At 39.6% G+C, this 17,733-nt stretch overlaps 2 protein-coding genes across 4 annotated transcripts; both read right to left on the bottom strand.

Moving 5' to 3' along the window:
* Positions 1-1,306: 1,306 nt before the first annotated feature.
* Positions 1,307-3,287, bottom strand: LOC146388695 (uncharacterized). 2 transcript variants are annotated; one of them, XM_084926148.1, is made up of 4 exons: positions 3,174-3,287; positions 2,750-3,076; positions 2,181-2,317; positions 1,307-1,962 (listed from the first exon to the last, which is right to left on the bottom strand). In XM_084926148.1, the coding sequence occupies exons 1-4, from the start codon at positions 3,250-3,252 to the stop codon at positions 1,876-1,878; spliced, it is 630 nt and encodes a 209-aa protein (XP_084782274.1). In that variant the 5' UTR covers positions 3,253-3,287; the 3' UTR covers positions 1,307-1,875. The 2 variants fall into 2 exon arrangements, with proteins under 2 accessions (XP_084782274.1, XP_084782275.1); XM_084926149.1 differs by having other exon boundaries at positions 3,189-3,287.
* A 6,666-nt stretch (positions 3,288-9,953) lies between these two features.
* LOC146388694 (polymeric immunoglobulin receptor-like) lies at positions 9,954-12,786 on the bottom strand. 2 transcript variants are annotated; one of them, XM_084926150.1, is made up of 4 exons: positions 12,145-12,786; positions 11,196-11,522; positions 10,772-10,908; positions 9,954-10,429 (listed from the first exon to the last, which is right to left on the bottom strand). In XM_084926150.1, the coding sequence occupies exons 1-4, from the start codon at positions 12,209-12,211 to the stop codon at positions 10,364-10,366; spliced, it is 597 nt and encodes a 198-aa protein (XP_084782276.1). In that variant the 5' UTR covers positions 12,212-12,786; the 3' UTR covers positions 9,954-10,363. The 2 variants fall into 2 exon arrangements, with proteins under 2 accessions (XP_084782276.1, XP_084782277.1); XM_084926151.1 differs by lacking the exon at positions 12,145-12,786 and adding an exon at positions 11,636-11,717.
* Between the last annotated feature and the right edge of the window lie 4,947 nt (positions 12,787-17,733).

The raw sequence follows: 17,733 nt of genomic DNA, 5'->3' as shown, positions 1-17,733 counted from the left end.
AACACACGAAAAAGTCCCTAGATGGCTTACAAAACTAAATGAAGACTTTGGAGTGGCCTGAATCCGACTGAGATGCTGTGACAACAACACAGCATCTCAAGTGGAAACCCTCCACTGTGGCTGAGTGGGGCAAAATTCCTCCACAGAGCTGTAAAAGGCTCATTGCCAGTTATCGCAAATGCTTGATTAAAGCTGTTGCTGTTAAGGCTGGAACAACCAGTTATTAGGTTAGGAGAGGGCAATGACTTATTCACACTGGGCCATGTAGGTTTGCCCCCCCCCCCCCCTCATAATAAACACTTTCATTTAGAAACTGCGTTGTGTTTACTCGCATTATCTTTTTCTAATATGTAAATGTGTTTGATGATCTGAAAAGTATGACAAATACCCCCCAAAAAAAGTAAATCAAGAAGGGGGCAAACACTTCTTCACACCACTGCACAGTAAGATACTGTAATATGTGTAAACAGTAAATTACTGTAAATGCCAAAGGAGTGTGGGAAAGTACCTGCTCACTACTGTAATTCCATTCACCGTGGTAACCTGGCTGAGAAAAAATGGCCAATGAGAGAGAAGATTTCTTTTAAAATACTAAAAGGTTGGTATAAAGTATTATTGTTATTCATTTACATGTATCTGAGACATTTTTAAGTGCCCTGTCCTCTGACTTGTTTTGTTGCCCTCTGCCTTACAGTCCGTGACTGTAAAGTAAGCAGGGAGAAAAAAAGTTTTCATGTGGTATTTTGATTAGATTTTTTTCCTCTCAGGGTTGTGGTCGAGAGGGTTTCACAACATCAGAGTGATTTTTTTTTTAATTACTGTAAATGAAAAATACAGTAAGTTACTGACATCCAGCTGCCTGTAAGTTAGGAAATTACTTTAACATTTATAGCAACCCTTGGTAATTTTTTAGTTATTTAATTTTTTTAATTTTTAAATTAACAACCATTTAGAAAAATGACGTTGGTTGTATTATAAATCTTTTACAGTGGAAATGAGCACAAGCTTTAAGAGCTAAAGTGTTACTTCTTTGGGATATGATGGAAACATTTTAAAATGATAACAGTTTTTATGCCTTTAAAGTAATCGTCCTAGCATTGCATTAGTTTGACTAGTTTTTTTGACTGGTCCTGTTGTTAAAATCATGCTAATGTATGAAGACATGTAGACATTGCACACCAACATATCTGGTGCTGTATTAACACATGGTAACACTGTTGTATTATGCTGTGAGTTTGTACTGCTGTAGTAATCTCAGTGCCACGTCTTACTAAAAATAAATAAATAAAAACTAACTAGATTCATATGGATGGCAGATAGTTTATTAAGATGAAAATACACAGTATTTTACAAAACATTCGTGTCTTCATTTGAATTAACTGTTTTCTGGCTTATTTCCCTCTTCAGATACTGGAAAAATCAATACATGTACACAAACACATATAAATTCAATTCATTCAGTCCACCCCACCCCAAGTGAATGTCCCACCCACCCTGCCTCACGCTGCAGCGACTGTACAACCCAAAGACATCACATATTGCATTAAATTATATTTTTAAAAAAAGTTTAGTAAAAAAAAGCAAAGTTTTTGAAAAACTGACAACAAAGATTAACATATTTACAGTTACAAACAAAAACAAAAAAAACCTCTCCGCCTCCGTCTGGGTACATCCCAAAATACCACTGACAAGCCTCAATGTTGACAATCCTCTTATAAAGATTACAAATAATCTACAGAGCAAGTGTTCTTGTGTTGCACCATTTTACCTCACTGTTGCTCTTTAACAGACACCCACACAGGGCATGAAGCGTGAGAACAGACCGAGCTTACACCACAGTGGTGCCGAGAGTTCACGGAGTTTGGCGTCGACTCTTCAGCGCCTGATTGTGCCGCGCATATCCTCATAAACGTCGTTGACCGGGACTTGTCTTTTTTTCACTGTGCTGCGCAAGGGCTTGGTCTGGGAGGAAAAAGACAATGCCGACTGTTATTTGCAGGTCACGTTAAGCGATTTGATTATTATTCGCTGAATTTTGTGAAGCTTGTTGTTGCTGAGATTTCAGTCTCTCTACATCTTTGCAACAATACAATTTCTAAAGAGGCATTTTATGATTATACGACTTATGATGTTTTAACATTTACACACACACACAGATGCTGTCACATCAAAGCACATACCTTGATGATGATCCATATGAGGAAGACCGTGAGGACGACAATGAGCACAGCAGCACAGATGACCACAGAGACCAGGACCAGGTCACCCTGGGACTGCTCAGTGCACACAGGCCGTTGAACTGCTGCTGATCCGCTTTCTAGAAATTATATTCATATGTTATTAAATTGTTTTTAGTGTAAAGTTGTAAATATTTCTGTTTCATTAGGATTTTTCCCTCCATCTGTATTTTTTCATTCTGACATCACAAATTAAAAAAAAAAATAATTCAGAGAAATCAAATTTAGAGCCACACAAAAGCAGAAACGCTCCATTTCTGTAACACCAGTCTGTTTAGAAATGAAATGAAACACTTTCTGCCTCTAATATAAATAACAATAAATATAAACAGTCTGATATTGATTGATCACATGAGTGATTAGTTCTACATCGTCCGCTACAATACTTTGGTGTATTTTGTTGTAAAGCACATGTTGAACTCTTACATGGTTTTTGTATAACATAAATGTCCGGTGGAAAATTTTCAGCTCAGTAAGTTTTGCAGAAGCATAAATAAACTGTTCAGACTCACCTGTCACCACCAGCAGCACAGACCCATTGCCTCTTGAGGTTTTGAGCTCATAGTTCCTGCCACTCATTTTGTACACGCACCAGTACGGTCCTGTATCATCCAGGGTCAAGTTTTTGAGGAGAATATCCACATTGGGGAATCGCCCATGAAACTGAAGTCTGTCAGTAAATTTTTGGTTAATAGTAGATTTTTGTAAATCTGTCAAATAAAAAATGTCCTCCTCCTCATTGAGGCCTCTCCTCAAATACAGCATCTCCTGATTAGAAGCACTTTTGCACTGGATGGTGACTTGCTGTCCAACATTTTTCCGTATCACTGCATAACCATCTGCATAACAAAAGACAATACTTACAATCATATCTCACAATACAGTTTGATCAACATGAATGAACTCTTCCTCCTTACATCATTTACTGCAACACACCTGTCTCAGCCTTACCTGCAGCAGTCCTAGCTGTGCCATAGAGGCAAGGGATGAGAATGAAGAGGCAGACAGCAGACATGCTGACAGTCAGTGTCACTCCAGGTTGAGTTGAAGTCTAACTATTCAACAGGAAATGTGTGCATGTTTTTACCCACAGCGCCTGACACACTTCTTGAAAGCAACACGTGACGTAGTGGTATCAGTGAGTGACAATGAAAATATAAGCACCGTGCATTCATTATCACTGGCAGAGCATTAAAGCCACCTTTAATCTGAGGTCAAATCAATTTAGCATTTTAAACTTCTCTGGTTTTCAGGCAGGGTATTGTCACTGCTTCATATGTTTTAGGAGCTTGCAGTTGCTCAAAGGGGGGAAAGATGCAACAGGACAAAGACACCTGACAAACAAATACATTAATATGCTTTTCTGCAAAAATAAAGAGCTTTTATTTAATGATAAAATTCCTCAGCTCCTCGGGTCACTATAAATGTGTGTGATCTGAATGAAAATGAGACTGTTCTACATCAAACGTTTCTTAAGTATTGTCTCTGGGTGATATAGACTATGTATGTTTATGCAGTGTGCACAAATCGTGTCAAAGTAGGCCAGGAGATTGTCAACAGAGGCTGGAGGGCCATTTTTAGAACACTTACATCGCCCCCTAGCAGCAAAAAAACAGATATTTGGTGTTAACCACAGACTACTGCAGGCGGATGTTTATCGTGCGAAGTTTTCACAGCCCTCTGAGTACTTAGCAGAAACTAAGCTCACTGCATAATTCAGCAGCTCATCAAGCCACCTTTTAAAACACTAACTTGAATTAATTGTTTCCTGTATGGCTTTATCGGTATTTCACATTGTTGTCGAGGGATTTTGGCCCACTGTTTTTTGCAGTGTAGTTTCAGTTCACTGAGGTTTGTAAACATTTGTTTATGTACGGCAGTCTGAATATCCCACTAAGCATTTTGATAAGCTTGAGGTCTGAACTCTTACTGGCTCATTCCAGTAGCACTGTTTTCTTTTTAAGTCATTCTGTTATACATTCTTCCTACTGCATGATATCATTTCAGACGAGCTTTAACAGTCAGACACATGGCCTCACATTTGACTCTAGAATACTTTAGTATACAGAAGAGTTCATGGTTGACTCAGAACAACCAAACCCAAGTCATCACCCCTCCAACAACATGCTTTGTTAAAGATGCAACTTTGCAAACCTGAGCCATGCTGTCACGTTCATTTTACATAGAAGAGACCCTGGCAACCATTTAACACAGGTCATGCTACTGTTAGTGCTTGCTTTCTTTGCAGTTTCTCTGAGCATTGCACAGTCTGACCTTGGGGTGAATTCATTGGGAAATCCACTCCAGGAAAAACAATTAATGTGTGCTTCAGATTTCACTAGTGCTTGCCTGGTGGAAGCATCCTCTTTCATCAGTCTGTCATAAACTCCCTGCCTGCTTGCAATCAGCCTTTACTTTACTACCATCTTGTGGCTGCAGTTGCTATAGTCACAGGAAGCAGGCTTGTCTTTGACCCTACTGAGATCCACAGGGCGTCCCGTCAACAAAGGCTTAAGCTTTTCAAGCTGAGATGCAAGCAGGTTTTTTTCTGCTTGCTTTGCACGTGCACATTGTGGATCAACCTCTGGTCCTTGATGGGAGACAAGTAGCTGCTGGCTCTGACTTCACAGCTATAGACTAAAGGGGAGTGTCACAGTCAGTGCAAAAGACTCAAAAGCTCTACAAGACTTTAATTAAGACTTCTGTATTTACAACAAGTAAGAATTTGTAGCTAATACTACATAATAATATTATCAAAATATTACCAAAGCTGCTATCCAAACAGTGGTTTTCAAGTCTTTTTCTTTTTGTCAGTTTAAAGCCGATTACCACAGGGTGGTATGACAGGTAAGATTTACTGTTCTCACGGGTTGCTGGCACATGTTCACTGAGGTTACTTTCATGGGTGTATTCCCAGATGTATTTACTGGGAATGCTTTTCTTCTGCTACTCAGGCTCCAGGTACAGACAAAGTCTCTCCAAATCCACATGTGATTATGTCTTTGTGAGTGCAAAAGCAAGAACAAGTGATTAAAACGAGTCTGAAAGCTGAACTTTTACGAGCCATGGAGACAACCCTGTTAAAACCTCTGCAAAAGCTTCCACCCAGATAGAAATCCACAAATGTTTCTTTTGTTTAATAAGCAGGGAGATTTAAGAACTGCACACATTCATATCCACGGATGAATTCATGGGTATCATAAAGAATGCGTTAATGGTAAAAACACCACTGCAAATATTTTTGTCCCTCAAGTCTGCTTTGGTCAGGTTTCCCCTGCGTCTTTGTTTGAATTCCTGATAAACATAAAACAAATAAACGATTTTAAACAAAAATAACAAGAATTTCATGTTTTATTAGAAAAAGCAAGCAACTTTAAAAGACAGGGTGCCTAACTCTAAAAGAAAAAAGAAATACATCTAAACAATGAAACAGATTCGTGAACAACACAGGGTCAGATACATAATTAAATCAAATGTCCATCTGAACAGGAACGTCTTTGGCTGTTTTGTGTTTTTTTAAAGTTACCTCTAAATCATAAAAACCAAGGTAAGTTTTTCTTTTCTTTTCTTTTCTTTTTTGAGATCTGTCCTAAAATGAGTCCTTGTGTTTCCTTACTGAACTTATGCATAAACTTTATGTCTTCAGTATGTATCTACAATGTAGAAAGTAGAGATGGCACGATACCACTTTTTTATGTCCGATACCGATATCATAAATTTGGATATCTGCCGATACCGATATGAATCCGATATAGTGTGTTTTTTAATCAATAAAACAGTTTTTTTAATATCTTGCTGCTTTTTGTATAAGTTCATACTCAAGTTAAAAAAACAAAACAAAACAAAACACTAAAGCTATTCTGTTATACCTGTATGCAAAAAATACACTCCACCCAAAATATTTCATAGTTCAGCAATACTGATCAATCTAATAAAGTTAAACCTACTCCATCCGTCCTATTCTGGTATTTTAAAGAGTAAGCAACCTAACTAATAGGGTTCTAAAACTCCCAGCAAAAAATAAAAAATAAAAATAGGGAACCACCCCCCCACCTCATGATGCTTAATTGACGTAATCAACTTTAATTTGATGCAGTGTGAAAAAAATGCACAGAAATAAATTATTTTCCAAGAATAATTAAATAGATTCAACATCTTTCTTCAACAGAATTGTAGACTGCATAGATTGTACCTTCCCAAAGGAAAAAGTACTATAGCTTACTAGGGTATATATTAGACTTAATAGTCACTATATACAGTAATGGACTTCTATACATTTTACATCAGATTAAAACTTGGGTGTAAGATTCGGATAATTATTTATTAAAAGCTAGACATTTTAAATGAGAATAAGAAAGAAAATTATGTCTTTGTGCCCCCTTTTCCCTGTTAATGCCCTATTGGCCCCCCTGGCTAAATTTTGCTAGATCCGCCCCTGCACAGTTACCAGCTGTCAGCTACGTAGAAAAGGATCCTGGTGTAGAAAGTAATATTAAATAAATTCTAACAACAGATTATCAAGCTTAAACGTGCTGCTGTTGTTCAGCCCCTGGTTTCCTCTTTCTGGCGAGAAGTGGGCCAAAAACAAACAAGAGAGACGGACTTGCGACAGAAAAGCTGATCAGCCGATCATTAATCAGTTTCATGATTTAAGTAGCAGCAGGAGAGGGAGGGAGAGGCAGTCGCTCCATATATCGGTTGTTAAGCTTAACGCGGGAATGCTTTACAAACATTCAGAGATGAACTTACACACTTGCTTTACTTCTCTCTATGTGGGGTTTGGATCACATAATTATTGTCACTGGTTTTCGTTTCTACTAGACATGGACCAGCGAACTTGGCTTGCAAGCTGGATCCTACCATAGATAACAACACCAACACTTTCTCTCCAGGCTGGACACTTCTGTTACAGTTTTTTTTGTTTTCATCATAATGAGCCTTTATCTTAGTCTGTGCATGCGTCATATTTTCCTGTGCTAACTGACATGCAAAGTGGAGTCTCTCGCGAAGACTGCTAACCTAATCGAGAACATTATGTTGAGTTTCTGACAACCATTTCTCCTTAAGGAGCCAAAGGAGGCATCAGACCACATAACCAAACACTAGATCTGAGGGACTGAACCATAAGGATTCTTGAGTGGCTTCCCTAATGTCACACATCAATAATGGCACACCCTCATCCCACTGTGTGCCATACTCCAGGTCAGATTTTTGGGAGCCCAAAGGGAGAAAACAACTTAATCAGGTCCTTTATAACAGTTTTGGCTTGTAGTGTACATAATGGGACAGCTTTTGGGAATCTTTTCACTGAGCACATAGCCATAAATGTTTCAGCAAAATCAACAACATCATCAAATTTACACGATCGCTCAAGAGTAACCACACAAATAGGGAACACACTTGACACAGGGAAAACTCTCCCACCAGCCGAGTCATTTCCCAGAATAAATGAGACCCCTTTAATCAGTAACTGGGAGGTCACGATGACCTTCACTCTATTCACTCTATAAAAGCAGTTTTATCCAACAATGGCAGGACAGTGTGCAACATAAATGACTGATGCGCACCTGTCAGACCTGTTGAACAGAGAAATCACCTAAACAAAAGCTGTCTGACAAAGTGAGATAGGCTCAAAGATTGAAAAAATCAACACATCATGTCTAAGGAACCAAATGAGACACAAAGAGACTGATGTCTATCAGTCTGGAACGGGTTCCAAAGCCATTTCTAAGGTTCTGGACTCCAGAGAACTATGGTGAGAGCCATTATCCACAAATGGGAAAGACCTGGAACAGCAGTGCATTGTCCCACGAGTGGTCAACCTACTAAGATTATTCCTCACTGGGCTCATTTAGGTCAGAGTTCACAATTCAACAATAAGAAAGAGACTTGGCAAAAATGGCATCTACTGGAGGATTCCAAAGAGAGAACCACCGCTGAGCAAAAACATCAAAGGTTCGTCTCATATTTGCCAAAAAAAACCATCTTGTTGATCCCCAAGACTTTTGGATACTCTGTGGACTGATGAGACTAAAACTTGGCTATTTGAAAGTTTTGCATCTTGTTACATCCGGTATCAAATTAACAGCATTTCATCAAAGGAACATCTTCCCAACAGTCAAACATGGTGGTGGTAGTGTGATGGTCTGGGGCTGCTTTGCTGCTTCAGGATCTCAGTAAGTTGCTGTAATTGATGAAACCATGAATTCTGCTGCCTGCCAGAAAATCCTGAAAGAATATTTCTGGCTATCAGTTTTAAAAAGAACAAAACAAAAAGGTTTTGGAATGGCTTAATCAAAATCTGGACTTAAATTAGATTGAGATGTTTTGGCATGATCTTAACAGGACCTTCATAACCAAAAATCATTTCAACGTGGCTGAATTAAAACAATTCCTGCACAGTACAATTACTGTCACATATTTCAGGTTGGTTTGGATGGCTTTTTTCCTTTAATTAAACAGCTCATCATTGAAAATTTGTATTAAGTGTTTGTCTTTGTCTATTACTAAAATTTGTTTGAGGATCTTAAATAACATAAGTGTGAGAAATATGCATAAACCTAAGAAACCAGGAAGTGGGCATACATTTTCACAGTATTGCAGACCACAGAAAACCAAAAAAAAACCCAGAGGTGCTCATTCTTTTTAACGCTGGTCTGTTTAATGCTTGTAGACTTGCTGAAATGAAACTCATTAGATGAAACACAGTGACTTTCTCTACAATACTTATATTTTCTTGTAAGCCCCTGTGTTGAAATTCTACTTGGTTTTTGGACAAAGAAAATGTCTGGGGGAATATGTTCAGCTCAAAAGGTCTCTCTAGAAGAATAAATGAACGAATGAGGCTCCCCTGTCACCACGAGGAGCACAGACCCTGAGCTTCTTGTGGTTTTAACTGCATAGTTCCTGTCAATTATCCTGTACACGCGCCTTCACAGTCCTGTATCTTTTAGGGTCAAGTTTTTGATGGGGAATTTCCCATGAAGCTGAAGTCTTTCAGTAAATTTTTGGTTAATTGCAGATTTTTGTGAATCAGTGAAAAAAATGTCCTCCTCCTCATTGAAGCCTCTCTGTGAAAGTCTGCGCTGGCAGACCGTGTGGAGAGATGAGGAGGGACCAAACGCAGACACTTAGAACAAATTATAATTTAACAAGAGGCGAGCCCTTTATTTGTGGCTGGGGAAAGGGTACAAAACAAAAGGCAGATGGAAAAATGTGGATTCATTGTAACTTTCTGTCAAGTAGTCACACTGTTCTGATGGCAAAGGCAATAATGGAGGAGCTACTCATTGCTGAGTTCAGATCTCAGATATGTAAAGTCCACAGAAAATCTAATTCCTCAAGGAAAAACCACTTTTGGTTTCACTGCTTTTTTCACAAACACATCACGTTGCAAAACCAGACACTGAACTTTTAGCTGTAGTCAAAATATACGCAAGTGACAATAAATATCTTTAACTCCGACTTCCAGGTCAGACACTTCAAATTACAAATGTATGTGATGCACATGGACACAGATTATGTCTCATTAAACTTCTAAAATATTATCATTGGGTTATTCGGACTATGTTTAGAAAGTCTACAAATCATGCTGGAAGGATGACAGTAGCTCAGTGTCTGAGTCTCCATTTGGGTCAGGTTTGATTTCTTGGTTTAAAAAAAAGCAACCAGATTACATTTTATTCAATTAAATATTTATTTTCCATAAACCACAATTATTCAACTTACATAGTTTCCCCTCATTATTTCCCCCCACTCACAGTTGCTCTGAGCCCAACAGAGGGACCCAGGCCACAATCTGAAAACCGCTGATTTACAAAATTAATTATCCACAAACATTTTATATGTAAAAAACATGAAAATCAAACCGTGAAAGTGACATGAATTTAAACATGTTCATGTCAGTACTATGTAAGAAAAAAGAAAACACAATATTTGAGCTTAACTCTGATGGAGTTATATCATCTATTTTCATACAAAGCATTTCTAAATATTCTGCAGCGTCAGTGCCAGTTGTTCTTTTGTTGTACCGCTTTACATTCGAATTCACTGTTACCCATCTTTCTCTGAGACACATACGAGAACCGAGGAGTGAAAATAGACTGAGTTACCACAAAGCTTGATCTTCAGCACTCTGGTGCAGAGTTTAAATAGTCTCGTCTTGTTCTTGCTTTGTTGTGCAAGCGGTTGTTCTGGAAGAAAAACATATAGTGAATTGTGGGGCTGTTAATATAACCACAAATGGTCTGTGCAAGCTTTGTTTGCTGAGGTTCTCTCTTTTCCTCTTTTTTGTCATTAGTCTTCCTAAAAGATAATGTCTGACCACCAAATGTATAAAAATTTGCTGGTCAGACATGTTGTAAAATTGGGCAATGCAAAAAAAGAAAAGAAAAGAAAGAATTTAAATCAGTTTTAATATGAAACTTGTTTCTGGCCTGTTGCTGGTCTAGCTGTACAGTCATTTATTGTTATACATTATTATTCTATTACAGTGATGTGTGGTTATACTTCTGTGGTTTTAGACATGCGTATACCTTGATGACGATCCAGATGAGAGAGGCAATGAGGATGACAATCAGCACAGCAGCACAGATCACCACATAGGCCAGGACCAGGGGCGTGTCACCCTGTGATTGGTCACACTTAGGCACTGTAGGTAAAGGTCTGTTTTCTAGAAAATATATTTAGATATTACTTCAGTGTTTTTATTGTGAAGTTGCAATTAAGTCTGTCTGTAAAATATCTGTCCACTTCTATTTTTATGTTCCTACAAATACAGCAAATACATTTTGACAGCACTGCCGGCCACACAAAAGAAGAAGTGCTCAGTTTCTGTAAAACAATTTAAGAACATGTGTGAACTTACTGACTCACTCACTTGGTGGATTGGTGCACATATTGTACTCCTGCACAGCTTTTGAAAAAAACAAACAAACAAACAAAAACACTCAGACTCACCTGTCACCACCAGCAGCACAGACCCATTGCCTCTTGAGGTTTTGAGCTCATAGTTCCTGCCACTCATTTTGTACACGCACCAGTACGGTCCTGTATCATCCAGGGTCAGGTTTTTGAGGAGAATATCCACATTGGGGAATTGCCCATGAAACTGAAGTCTGTCAGTAAATTTTTGGTTAATAGTAGATTTTTGTAAATCTGTCAAATAAAAAATGTCCTCCTCCTCATTGAGGCCTCTCTTCAAATACAGCATCTCCTGATTAGAAGCACTTTTGCACTGGATGGTGACTTGCTGTCCAACATTTCTCCGTATCACTGCATGACCATCTGCATAAAAAAGAGATAATACTTACAATCATATCTCACAATACAGTTTGATCAGCATGAATGAACTCTTCCTCCTTACATCATTTACTGTAACACACCTGTCTCAGCCTTACCTGCAGCAGTCCTAGCTGTGCCATAGAGACAAAGGATGAGAATGAAGAGGCAGACAGCAGACATGCTGACAGTCAGTGTCACTGAAGGCTCAGTCAAAGTCTAACTATTCAACAGGAAATGTGTGCATGTATTTACCCACAGCGCCTGACATCATTTCTAAAAATACTTTTTGTGGGTAGATATGTTACATATGTTGTGAGTGGCAGGACATTAAAATAAGACTGAAGATCCGATCAGTTACACTAGAAGTGAAAGTGGATGTTAGGCTGTCTGTGCTTTTCTTTTGTGCTTTTTAATTGTTAATTTTTTAGAGATTTGGGGCATTTTTTAGAATTTGGAGTAAAGCAAAAGGCCAAAAAAGGAGAAACAGTGTCATGTAGTGATAGAAGCACAAAACAGGTTTAATGCCATTCTTTCAGTTTTCACATAAGGAAAGCAGTTCACTGGCTCAACACAGCTCTACCCAAAGAAAGGCATTAGGCAACTCTTGAGTAAAAGTCAGTCTTACCTGCTCTGCTTGGGGCTCCAAAAGAGACACAGAGGAGGGTTATCAGCTGTAACCAAACGGCAGACATGTTGACACTGATAGTTGTGTTCCACACAAAATCTAATTCCTTAAAGAAAAACTGCTTTTGGTTTCACTGCACGTGACATTGTGAACCAGACACTAACTGGTTTCGCAAGTAAGCAAGAAAAAACAGACCAACTGATGTCTGTGAAGGTTCTCAGTCATCCAGGTCATCGTAGTCAAAGGAGCTTGCAAAGAAAAGCGTCTGGACTTCTTTAAGTTACTTGAAGACGTTTCACCTCTCATCCGAGAAGCTTCTTCAGTTCTAAGGTCAAATGGTGGAGAGTCCCCCAACTGATGTTTTTTTTTTTTCAAAGTGTTAAATTGTGTTATATTGAGTTTGTCATTCCTCATATGTGACATACATGAACACAGACGATGTTTCATTAAAGCTCTGAAAAATATCATCATTGAGTTATTTATGGGGTTTTTATTTCTATAAATCATGCTGGAAGGAGTTTAGTGCCCACAGAGTAGCTTGTGCATCGCCCTCTAGTGGCACAAAAAACGAACTTTTTTAAAAACTTTGGCACAAGCAGTAATGCTGAATTAGAAGTCTTGCTTTCAAAATCTGAAAGTATTGTGCTAGCAAAGACCTGTTGATTCATCTGCTGTTCACTGATGTGGTCTTAGAGGATGGGTCATTGTTAAGAAGTCATTTTTAAGAAAGTGAAACAGGGAAAAAGGGTGACGTATGCCAAATTGCACAACAACTGGACTGAAAATCTGCTTGAACAGGTCTTATGGATTAATGACTCCACATTTGAGTGTACTGAGGTCAGGAGAGAGGTGCAACAGTGAGTGTTTTACAGTTATCTGTAAAACACTGTCGAGGTTCTGTCTGGGCTGCATTTCAGCCAGTGATGTTAGGGATTGATTGATGCAATCATGAACACATGAGATTTGTTTCATCATGCAGTACCACCTGGAAAGCATCTGATTGGTAATGCCTTCATTTTTCAGTATGGCAGTGATCCCAAACCCAGCCAATCCAAAAAAAAAAGCATAGCTGAAAAGGACAAAATACACCTATCAGTAATGGATTGGCCTCCACAGAACCCGAACCTCTACATCGCTGAAGCAGTGATCATCTTCACAGAGAACAGACAAAAAAGGCAGCCAACATCTGAAGAAGAGCTTCGAATCTCCTTCAAGTAGCCTGGAGAACTATTTCTGAAGACAACTTACAGAAATGACAAGAAAATATTCCTGAGAGTTCACGCTGTGTTAAAAAACAAAAGTCATCATACAAAATGCTGATTTTCAAACTTGTTAGAATTATACAGTCTTGCCTGTTTGCCTTATTCATTCTATTTCAGTGTATGTTTGCACAGGTTTCAATAAATCACTGAACTGATTTCCCATTGTCCAAGCAAAATATAAAGAAATTAGTTTTCTATTAGCATTTTAGGTGAACTGATAAGATCCTTTATTCTGGATTTATTAGCACCAAATGTATGCTTTACAAATCATTCATTTGAAGAAAAAACAGACAAACATTACTCAGTCATAATTTGAAGACATGCTTGTAGTAGGTTTAATGTTTTTGAAGTTGGTTAAATGTTTATTGTCACACGCAACAACAAAAATGATTTAAAAATAATGTTTTGAACATACTGACTGTCTTTAAAGTAACTGTGTCACGCTCACCCCACAGGAGCCTCAGTGCAAACCACAACCACACTGGGAAACAAATGGTAACCGGAGTATGAAGCAGCAAAAAGTGTTAAAAGAAAAAAACCAAAAAGATAGATATTAAAACGGACATATCCAGCCACGTTTTTCAAGGACAGATGGAGAATCATCATCAAGTCCTGCTGCCAAGCCTTTCAGCCGTCACAGGCAGAGTCAAGATATAAAAAGATGACCAAAGTAGGTTGAAGAAATGACCTCAAAAAGCACCGACCTGAGAGAACCGTAGGCTCAACCAGTCAATCAATAACTACAGAAAACAGCCCCTCCCCTTTTTGCTCTGTCTGTTTCTCCTCAGGGACGGGATAAAAAAAAGGTCCCTGTCCACCCCATCACTCTTTTCTCCATCAGTTCCCTTCCTCCGGTCTCATCCAGTTAAGCAGGTTCAATCTGATTGGAAGCAGATGCTGTGAGCAGGGCTTTTATGTGGCCTTTCTGCCTGCGGAAACAGCCCTGCCCCATTTGCCAACCAGTGCTTCCTGTTTGTGCTCCTGGTGAGTGGGAGTTTTTTTGAATTTGCAAGATAATCAGGATGATTTATTTCTGTTCACAGCGACTGCACAAAGGCAGCTCAGCACCTTTAATCGGCTCTTCCATGTATAGTTTTGTGATAATCGCACAATCTTCCTTTAAGCAGCCTAGAAAGGTTGCTGAGTCAGGCCAGTATGACTGCACGGAGGTATTGATTGCCTGATTGTCACTCAGAGATGACTCACCTCATTTTCCCAATCTGCTTCCGTGCTCACGCAGCCTTTCGGATCCTCCCGAGACACAGGAAGGCCTCATCTGGACTGCACATGCTTTAATGGTCCTGTCAATACACTTAAGTTGCAAATGAGCAAGGATGCTGAAACATTCATCGCAGGCATCAGTTAAATAAGTTGGCATATGGCTGTGGGGGAGGAAAATGGTAATCTCCCGTCTTTCTATAAAGATTAGTAGGATGATCGGGGGGGATAGAAAGGGGAGTCTGTTTCCAAAGCAGTTTTACTGATTAGCCGCTGACCAGGAGAAAAAAAGGGTGAACCACAACGCTGCAGTTTTTCTTTGCTATGACTCAAATAACGCAAACTCCAAATGAGTGTATTTCTAAAGGGTCTATGAAGTATGAGCACCTCTTGTTTGTAGAAGCAGGAGTGTACAGGTAAGAAAATGCAGGAATCCTACATGAGAAAATCTGATAGAAGTATTAGTAAATATTATAATCTCAAAGCACCTGAAGAATTATTATTACATGTGACCCTGTTGTTTTATCGTTAGTATTTACGCACTAACACACTGCATTGTCACAATCTAACCATCTGCAGCATGACTCAGTTTTATAAACTGTTAAACGTCACTGTCTATGCTTCAAAAGTCATTAGAAATATGTGATGGAAGAAATATCTAAATGAGTGCACAGCACATTGAAAGACAGTGCTTGAATTGTGCCTTGTTACTTCCCACCGGTGGTCATATGTGCATCAGAAGGATACCGTGGAAAACACCAAGGATCTGGGCTGATTCTGTGTGATAGGCTGTAATAAAAAGCACAGGACTTTCCCTGTGGATGTAGCACTTAGAGAAAACAAGCCTTCATTGAGTGCACTCCGGCATCCTGGCATTTCTCCAGGGCAGGAAGTTCTTTTCCTGATCTTGAGTGACCCGTGCATGCCTTTCTTGGCAGATGAGGGCTGAAACATACCTCTGTGCCACAGAACTCTACGAACAGCTCACGGTTTGGCTCTGAAGGAGCCAGCGTTGTCAGAAATGCTCGAAATAATCTTGATAACTTGTATTCAGGTCATAGACCTGCGTAGATACGAGCGATACACTAAAATGTTGTAGTCTGGTTAATCAGGTGGGCCCAGCAAAAACACTAGCCTCAAATACTCTGGTGTGGTGGCCATAAACTTTAAAATGACCCATTTTTGTTGTCTGTTATGGCTGAAGAGTGCTCTGATAGCCAGAAACTTCAAGTCAGTGAGTAAAGATCAGATTAATCATGTCTGATCTGTACAGAAGGATCTGCCTTCTAGACCCCCACGGATTCATAGTAAGAGGCTTAGAAAGAGTCATCGAGTCCACAACAGACCACCATTCACTCAAGGCGGGCTGCTGTAATGTATTCTCCCGTATGTTTAGAAGGGATCATTACAGGTAGTGATGTTTCTAGCACCTCGTGGCTCAGAATCATGGGTTCTATGTATGTGTGTTTATAAATTCCCCTCTTGCACGGAGTGCTCCGATTACCACTGGGATCACTGTTGCCTTCACCGTCCACATCTCCTTGAGCTCTTCTCTCAGCTCTTGGTACTTTTCGAGCTTCTAATTGTCCTTTTTCTCTGATGTTGCTATCACTTGGCATCACCACATATACCACAACAGCTGTCTTCCTCGGCTTGTCTTCCACTTCTATGTCCAGGTGGTTAGCCATCACCACTTCGTCCATCTGGCTCATTCTTAACCACCATAGGGTGCGTCTCCCATTTTGACCTCGGGACTTCCAGGCCATACTCAGTACAGATGTTTCTGTATACTATGCCGGCCTTTGCCTGCTAGCATCTTGCACCCTGCTGTTATGTGCTGAATTGTCTCAGGGGCATCTTTACACAGCCTGCACCTGGGGTCTTGCCTGGAGTGATAGACCCCAGCCTCTATGGATCTTGTGCTCAGAGCTTGTTTCTGTGCTGCCATGATTATTGCCTCTGTGCTGTCTTTCAGTCCAGCTTTGTCCAGCAATTGGAACGATTTCTGGATCTCAGTCACTTTATGTATTTGACAGCACATACCATGCATGGACGTGTCCTTACATGATGGTCCTTCTTGCTCCGCTTCTGTCTCAGGTTTCTGCTGCCTTATCTATTCACTGAAAACGTGGTCATCTTCCTCACGTCCTCATGGATGTTCGTTGTCTCGTCCTGGATGGTAGTTCTGACACTCACCAGTCCTCTGCCTCCTTTCCGCTTATCGTACAGTCACGGGCTGCTAGACTTTCATTAGTAGGCTGTGGTGCCTACAGCAGCCTGAACCTTTGATCAAAGGCAGGATGTATCCATGCATTCAACCTCTTAATGCCGATTTCTGCCCCTACCATTCAAATGCAGCAGACTCATCAGACCAGGCAACATTTTTGTGATCGTGTCCAAATATTATTGATATCATGCGAATTGTATCCTCAGTGGCATAGAGTGATCTTCTGCTGCTGTAGCCTGCCTGCTTCAAGGTTGAGAGCTGCGTACTTTGGTTGTAATGAGTTGGGACCTTTGTGGAGTTATTTCTTCCTTCTGATCATCCTGAAACAGTCTGACATCTGGTACAAACAGTATTTTCACCCAGTGAACTGCTTTTAGATATTTGCATTAAAGCACAGCTAAACAGGTTTTCCTGTATTCCAGGAGCGGACTTCTAATCACTGAAAAAGCAACTGTACTTGCATAGTTGCTGTTAATAACAATTTTAACCCAGTTATATTACATTGCATGTATATTTTTACTGTATACCACAAACATTTTCTCAAATACAGCAGAACTGTAAATTTCAAACCACTTAATGCACAAAGCTACCTCTAATCGAGTTGAAGGCAACTTTTTTATTTTCCAAAAAAAGCATTCCAGTGAATCCAAATCCCTGTGGGTGCAATTCACCAGAACACAATTGGCGAGGTATTTAATTCAGGAGTAAAAGAGCAGAGCTGATATTTTACAAGTCTGATGTGTTTAACAAAACCCCAAGCACCAAGTGCTTTTTAAGAGAATTACTTCTGTGCTTTGTGTATTACTAATGATGCTTAAGAAGTTAAAGTGCTCAGGCTAAGACCAAATAAAGCCATCTCTGAGCAGTGCTGGTAATGGCCGG

The sequence above is a fragment of the Perissodus microlepis genome, chromosome 4, assembly GCF_051167445.1.
Source record: "Perissodus microlepis isolate ML-2025 ecotype Zambia chromosome 4, ASM5116744v1, whole genome shotgun sequence".
In the NCBI taxonomy this organism is placed as follows: Eukaryota; Metazoa; Chordata; class Actinopteri; order Cichliformes; family Cichlidae; genus Perissodus; species Perissodus microlepis.
Note: the sequence above shows the minus strand (reverse complement) of the source record. Positions and strands in the feature narration are given on the sequence as shown.

Coding starts and splice junctions, on each gene's coding strand:
- LOC146388695 (XM_084926148.1), bottom strand. CDS start 3,252: ATGTCTGCTGTCTGCCTCTTCATTCTCATCCCTTGCCTCTATGGCACA. Junction 3,077..3,173: donor TGCAGGTAAGGCTGAGACAG/GTGTGTTGCAGT, acceptor TTTGTTATGCAG/ATGGTTATGCAGTGATACGG. Junction 2,318..2,749: donor TGTGCTGCTGGTGGTGACAG/GTGAGTCTGAAC, acceptor TATAATTTCTAG/AAAGCGGATCAGCAGCAGTT.
- LOC146388694 (XM_084926150.1), bottom strand. CDS start 12,211: ATGTCTGCCGTTTGGTTACAGCTGATAACCCTCCTCTGTGTCTCTTTT. Junction 11,523..12,144: donor TGGAGCCCCAAGCAGAGCAG/GTAAGACTGACT, acceptor TTTTTTATGCAG/ATGGTCATGCAGTGATACGG. Junction 10,909..11,195: donor TGTGCTGCTGGTGGTGACAG/GTGAGTCTGAGT, acceptor TATATTTTCTAG/AAAACAGACCTTTACCTACA.